Consider the following 7,184-nt stretch of genomic DNA (forward strand, 5'->3'; position numbering starts at 1 on the left):
TGTGTTTACGTCGCCTGCTGTATTCTGCATACCGTAACAGAGCACACCATCTGGACTGACGCTATACGTCCCTTGTGTTTTCTTTGGTGTGTTTTGTGTGTGTGTGCTCGTGTCTGTGTGTGTGCGCACATGTGATTTTGAGTCTGAGACTCTGCTTTAGTCTAGATCTTGTTGATGACATAATCTCCAGTGCCCCCCCCCCCCCCCCCCCCCAATCTGCTGTCTGGGGCATGAGGCGTGAGTGACTCAGCAAAACGTGACTACTGTCACCACGGACACTCATTTCTTTATTCCTTCCTCCATCTTGATGCTCATGAAATTATTCATCATGCACTGATCACCAACAGTGCGTGAAGAACATGGAAAGTACTTGGTGTGACTTAGCGTGTGAGAATTTTTCACGGTGCGCATGTGTGTGTGCTTGTGTATGCATGCATTTCATTGCATTGTGTCTGTGTGTGTGTGTTTGTGTGTTTGCATGTGTTATTGGTATCACTCCTATGCTGGAAGGCAGTGATATGGGAGACCCATGTTGCCTTGAGGTCCAGAGCACTCAGAACAGTTTGTATTTGTATTTATTATGGATCTGCATTAGCTGATGCAGCAGCTACTCTTCTTGGGGTCCAGCAAAATTAAGGCAGTTTATACAATTTTTAAAACATTACAATACGTTCACAGATTTCACAACACACTGTGTGCCCTCAGGCCCCTACTCCACCACTACCACATATCTACAGTACTAAATCCATGTGTGTGTGTGTGTGTGTGTGTGTGTGTGTGTGTGTGTGTGTGTGTGTGTGTGTGTCTGCGCCGATGTTTGTGTTGCTTCACAGTCCCCGCTGTTCCATAAGGTGTTTTTTAATCTGTTTTTTAAATCAAATTTTACTGCTTGCGTCAGTTACTTGATTTGGAATAGAGTTCCATGTAGTCATGGCTCTATGTAGTACTGTGTGCCTCCCATAGTCTGTTCTGGACTTGGGGACTGTGAAGAGACCTCTTGTGGCATGTCTTGTGGGGTATGCATGGGTGTCCAAGCTGTGTGCCAGTAGTTTAGACAGACAGCTCGGTGCTTTCAACATGTCAATACCTCTTATAAACAAAAGTAGTGATGAAGTCAATCTCTCCTCCACTTTCAGCGAGGAGAGATTGACATGCATATTATTAATATTAGCTCTCGGTGTACATCCAAAAGCCAGCCGTGCTGCCCTGTTCTGAGCCAATTGCAATTTTCCTAAGTCCTTTTTTTGGGGCACCTGACCACACGACTGAACAGTAGTCAAGGTGTGACAAAACTAGTGCCTGTAGGACCTGCATTGTTGATAGTGTTGTTAAGAAGGCAGAGCATCGCTTTATTATAGACAGACTTCTCCCCATCTTAGCTACTACTGCATTAATATGTTCTGACCATGACAGTTTACAATCTAGGGTTACTCCAAGCAGTTTAGTCATCTCATCTTGCTCAGTTTACACATTATTTATTACAAGATTTAGTTGAGGTTTAGGGTTTTGTTCCAAATACAATGCTTTTAGTTTTGGAAATATTTAGGGCTAACTTATTCTCTGCCACCCACTCTGAAACTAACTGCAGCTCTTTGTTGAGTGTTGCAGTCATTTCAGTCACTGTAGTAGCTGACGTGTATAGTATTGAGTCATCCGCATACATAGACACACTGGCTTTACTCAAAGTCAGTGACATGTCGTTAGTAAAATTGAAAAAAGAAAGGGGCCTAAACAGCTACCCTGGAGAATTCCTGATTCTAACTGGATTATATTTGAGAGACTTCCATTAAAGAACACCCTCTGTGTTCTGTTAGACAAGTAACTCTTTATCCACATTATAGCAGGGGATTATAGCAGGGGGTGTAAAGCCATAACACATACGTTTCTCCAGCCGCAGACTATGATCGATAATGTTAAAAGCTGCACTGAAGTCTAACAAGACAGCACCCACAATCATTTTATCATCAATTTCTCTGGCAATCATCAATCATTTGTGTAAGTGTTGTGCTTGTTGAATGTCCTTTCCTATAAGCATGCTGAAATTCTGTTGTCAATTTGTTTACTGTGAAATAGCATTGTATTTAGTCAAACACAATTTTTTTCCAGAAGTTTACTAAGGGTATGTAACAGGCTGATTGGTCAGCTATTTGAGCCAGTAAAGGGGGCTTTACTATTCTTGGGTAACGGAATGACTTTAGTTTCCCTCCAGGCCAGAGGGCACACGCTCTCTAGTATGTTTAAATTGAAGATGTGGCAAATAGGAGTGGCAATATTATCTGCTATTATACTCAGTAATTTTCCATCCAGATTGTCAAACCCTGGTGGCTTGTCATTGTTGATAGACAACAATAATTGTTTCACCTCTTCCACACTGACAGTTCTCATGAAATAGTAATGAAACAGCTACCAGCTCTCATAGACTCACCTCAGAGTTAGACGGTCATCCTTGTTTCACAAATATAACATTACGAAGTGTGAGAGAGAGAGAGAGAGAGAGAATGTGTGCATGTGTGTGTCCATTAACTCTGACGTGACCGAGGGTACTGCTGACTATTCAGATGGTTAACCTGATGCCATCTGTTCAGGTAAAGGATGTGATCTATTTAAAGGGACGGAGCGACTCTTGGTCTAAGACTCTCTGTTGTTTTAGGTGTGTGTGAGTGCAAGTCTGCCTGAGTATGCAACGTATGTCAATGTGAGTGGGTGTTCCAGCATGTGTGTAACGCTTCTCGTGGGCTGAAGGAAGAGTGGACCAAGGTGCAGCTTTTAAAGTGTTCATGATTTCATCCCCAAAAAACAAATCGAACAAAAACAACAAACAGGAGAACGAAAGCAAAACAGTTCTGTCTGGTGCAGACACAAAAACAGAAAACAACTACCCTCAAAACACAGGTGGGAAAAGGCTACCTAAGTATGGTTCTCAATCAGACAACGATAGACAGCTGCCTCTGATTTAGAACCACACCCGGCCAAACACATAGAAAAAGAATACATAGAACAAAAACATAGAATGCCCACCCCAACTCACGCCCTGACCAACCCAAAATAGAGACATAAAAAGGATCTCTAAGGTCAGGGCGTGACAATGTGTCACAGTATTCTTCAGGGTAATCATGCTGATGTTCACTCTCTGCTGCCCTCTCCTGGTAAAATCTCTTCATTCACAATCCACTCCTTTCACTGGGGTTCAACGTGAATGGATAGTAGATGTTGTTTACCTGATTCAAAGACAAACCAAATATACAGTATTAGAGTGTCAAACAACTTAAACGTCTTTCTTTTTAATGTGTCAAATGTCATTCGGATGTAGACCCTGTCCTTCTAAGGTTCCTGTGATGACTCCAGTGGGGGTCGGCTCATAATAGTAGTTGTAATGGAGCAAATGGAATGGCATCAAACATATAAAAACCATGTGTCTGATACCATTTAACTTATTCTGCTGCAGCCATTACCACAAGCCCGTCCTCCCCAATTAAAGTGCCAGCAACCTCCTGTGGATGACTCTTGTTAGCCTGAGAATGCTAGCATATTTCACCCTTGTCCATATAATGCCTTCAGAAAGTATTCATACCCCTTGACTTATTCCACATTTTGTTGTGTTAAAGCCTGAATTCAAGACAGATTAAATATATGTTTTTGTCGCCCATCTACAGCCCAGAATGACAACGTGAAAATTTGTTTTTAGAAATTTTAGCAAATGTATTTAAAAATGAAATACATAAATATCCAATTTAAGTAAGTATTCACACCCCTGAACAATACATGTTAGAATCACCTTTAGCAGTGACTACAGCTGTGAGTCTTTCTAGGTATGTCTGTAAGAGCTTTGCACACTTGGTTTCTACAATATTTGCACATTATTCTTTTCAAAATTCTTCAAGCTCTGTCAAATTGGTTGTCAATCATTGCTAGACAACCATTTCAAGTCTTGACATAGATTGTCAGTAGATTTAAGTCGAAATAGAACTCGGACACTCAGGAACATTCACTGTCTTCTTGGTAAGCAACTCCTGTGTAGATTTGGCCTTGTGTTTTAGGTTATTGTCCTGAATTCATCTCCCAGTGTCTGGTGGAAAGCAGACTGAACCAGGTTTTCCTCTAGGACATAGCCTTTGCTTAGTGCCAATCCGTTTAATTTTTATCCTGAAAAAACAGTTCTTAACGATTACAAGATTAAAGTATGCTTGAAAATACGGAGAGTGGTACTCAGTAATGTGTTGTATTAGATTTGCCCCAAACGAAACACTTTGTATTCAGCACAAAAAGCTTTGCCACATTTTTGCAGTATTACTTTAGTGTCTTTTTGCAAAATGGATGCATGCTTCTGAATATTTTTTCTTCTGTACAGCCTTCCTTCTTTTCACTCTGTCATACAGGTTAGTATTGATGAGTAAATACAATGTTGTTGATCCATCCTCATTCTCCTATCACAGCCATTACACGCTGTAACTGTTTCATGATGAAATCCCTCAGCGGTTCCCTTCCTCTCCTGCAACATTAGGAGGGATGCCTGTATCTTTGTAGTGATTTCTTTTCTTTTTTACCCATCTACCAATAGGTGCCCTTCTTTATGAGGCATTGGAAAACCTCCCTCAACTTTGTGGTTGAATCTGTGTTTGAAATTCACTGCTCGACTGAGGGACCCAGATATGTATGGGTTACAGAGATGAGGTAGTCATTCAAAAATCATGTTAAACACTATTATTGCACACAGAGTGAGTCGATGCAACTTATTACGTGACTTGTTAAGCAAATGTTTACTCCTGAACTTATTTAGGCTTGCCATAACAAAGGGGTTGAATACTTATTAACTCAAGAAATTTCAACTTAAAATGTTTTATTAATTTGTAAAAATTGCGAAAAACATAATTCCACTTTGACATTGAGGTATTGTGTGCAGGCCAGTGACCCCAAAAATCTCAATTTAATCCATTTTTAATTCAGAATGTAACACAACAAAATGTGGAAAAAGTGAAGGGGTGTGAACACTTTCTGAAGGCACTGTATGTCACAACAGTGTGGCAATGTACCTTGGGTCTCAGATGCTTAAGCAGTCAGTGGATTGGAGAACACTATAGCCAGGAATGTGTGCCTGAGGGCGGGAGAGAGGAGCAGGCGAGAGCCCTGGTCTCCTGAGTTTAGTCATCAGACACAGCATCACTGCCTCCAAATGTATTCACTGAACCTCTGAACCCCCCACCTTTCTCTCTCTCTCTCTCTCTCTCTCTCTCTCTCTCTCTCTCTCTCTCTCTCTCTCTCTCTCTCTCTCTCTCTCTCTCTCTCTCTCTCTCTCTCTCTCTCTCTCTCTCTCTCTCTCTCTCTCTCTCTCTCTCTCTCTCTCTCTCTCTCTCTCTCTCTCCTCTCTCTCTCTCTCTCTCTCTCTCTCTCTCTCTCTCTCTCTCTCTCTCTCTCTCTCTCTCTCTCTCTCTCTCTCTCCCTGCCTACTGTGGCTCCATCTGCTCTCTGTTCTCTCCAAATTTAACAAGGCATGTGGGGAAGGGCTGTGGACGGTGGTGACATCACCATATAGATAGGTCTATGTCCCTGAACACATCACACATCCAACTTCACACTTACTGTACAACACCTGAGCCACCAGATCACTGTGGTTTCCCTGGTCAGTTTCCCTGGTTAGTTTCCCTGGTCAGTTTCCCTTGTAAATGAGTACTTACCAAGCATACGATAAAACCCATTTACGTATTTGTTTTTGGTAAACATTTCACTGCTTATTTGTCCTTGATTGGCAGGTAGCCTAGTGGTTAGAGCGTTGGACTAGTAACCGAAAGGTCGTAAGATCAAATCCCTGAGCTGACAAGGTGAAATTCTGTTGTTCTGCCACTGTTCCTAGGCCATCATTGAAAATAAGAATTTGTTCTTCACTGACTTGCCTAGTTAAATAAAAAAAAAATTGAGCAGCAATGAACAGTAGGCCATGATGACCATAATAGCAATGCTGCAGAGACACTTACCTGCTAGAGGTCAGAGATATGATGATTAGTCCTCTGATATTCACAGTGCATGGAGAGATCACACAGACGTCCACAGGTCAGGTGTCTTTTACAATCAGAGCACTGCTGCCTCTCCCTCTCACTGTGGGGACTGAACCCCAGAGGTCCCCAGGTGCATCTCCAATGGCAACAGCCACAGTTGTGTCACATCTTTGATACCAATACACATACCCACTCAGGTCATACATGAACGCACACGCGAACACACACAGATAATCTCCCTCTCTCGCTCTCTCTCGCTAAATGCATGCCACCGTTGCTACGGTAACCTCCTCCATAGTAGGTGAATCTATATTCAATAAGAGGGTCAATGGAGGGTCATGCTGGCAGCTTAGTTCTCATACTATCTGGTTATGTAATGCCCGTCACCTCTCCATCATAAGGAGCAGATGGGATACAGCCTGGGCATTTTAAATAGCACATGCAATGCTACACTTTTAGCCAGTGAGAGTATTATGTGCATGGTATTACTTATACGCATAGCCTTATCAAATTCACAAAATACAATATTTAGTCCCTAGAACCTTATATGTGAGCTAGAAGCACTTAGGAATGGTCTTTGGCTAGAGATGAATGCTGAGCTTCTGGTTTTGGCCCCGGTGTCTTTATGGGGATACAGGAAGGCTATAGCGTGGTCTGTGTGCAGTGTCATTTCAGCTGGCCTGCCCTAGGGAGGGAACAGACAGGTCAGCCAGGAGGATATCTCTGTAATCACACCCAGCACCTGAGCCCAGAGGCTAAGACTGGCTACCAGACTGGCAGACAGTGGGCAGTGGGCTCCAGATATATCATGGTGCAGAGAGTGACAGAACACCACAGCCTTGGTCTAGCTCTTTGCAGAGTACCACTGATCTTAGAACAGTGAGTGTTAATGGTGGTAACTGCAGATCTTTGATGTTTACGAATGTTACATCTGATAACTGTTCTGCGGTATAGCAGAGTACTGTCAGTGGCAGTAATAATTGAAGTTGCTGTGACAGCATGACTATAAACTTGATAAGTGGCGAGTATGCTGTGTCCAGAAGTAGATGCTTACTTCCGTAGCAATATTGCAACAGTGGCATCAATGTGCTTCATGATGCCAATTTCCTCCAAAGAGTATGATAGAGTGTGTGCATCTCAGAGTGATGCCCAAGCTGCACAAAGCTCACGAGGAGGTGCAGGTGATGCCTCTGC

At 42.5% G+C, this 7,184-nt stretch overlaps 1 protein-coding gene across 1 annotated transcript in view; it reads right to left on the bottom strand.

Moving 5' to 3' along the window:
* Positions 1-559: 559 nt before the first annotated feature.
* LOC129834927 (CBY1-interacting BAR domain-containing protein 2-like) overlaps positions 560-7,184 on the bottom strand; it is an 11,447-nt gene continuing 4,822 nt past the window's right edge. Inside the window, 1 exon segment of the mRNA XM_055900298.1 lies at positions 560-3,218. Within this exon segment, the coding sequence (XP_055756273.1) occupies positions 3,162-3,218 (57 nt within the window). The 3' untranslated portion in view covers positions 560-3,161.

This window comes from Salvelinus fontinalis, chromosome 35, assembly GCF_029448725.1.
Source record: "Salvelinus fontinalis isolate EN_2023a chromosome 35, ASM2944872v1, whole genome shotgun sequence".
Lineage (NCBI taxonomy): Eukaryota > Metazoa > Chordata > Actinopteri > Salmoniformes > Salmonidae > Salvelinus > Salvelinus fontinalis.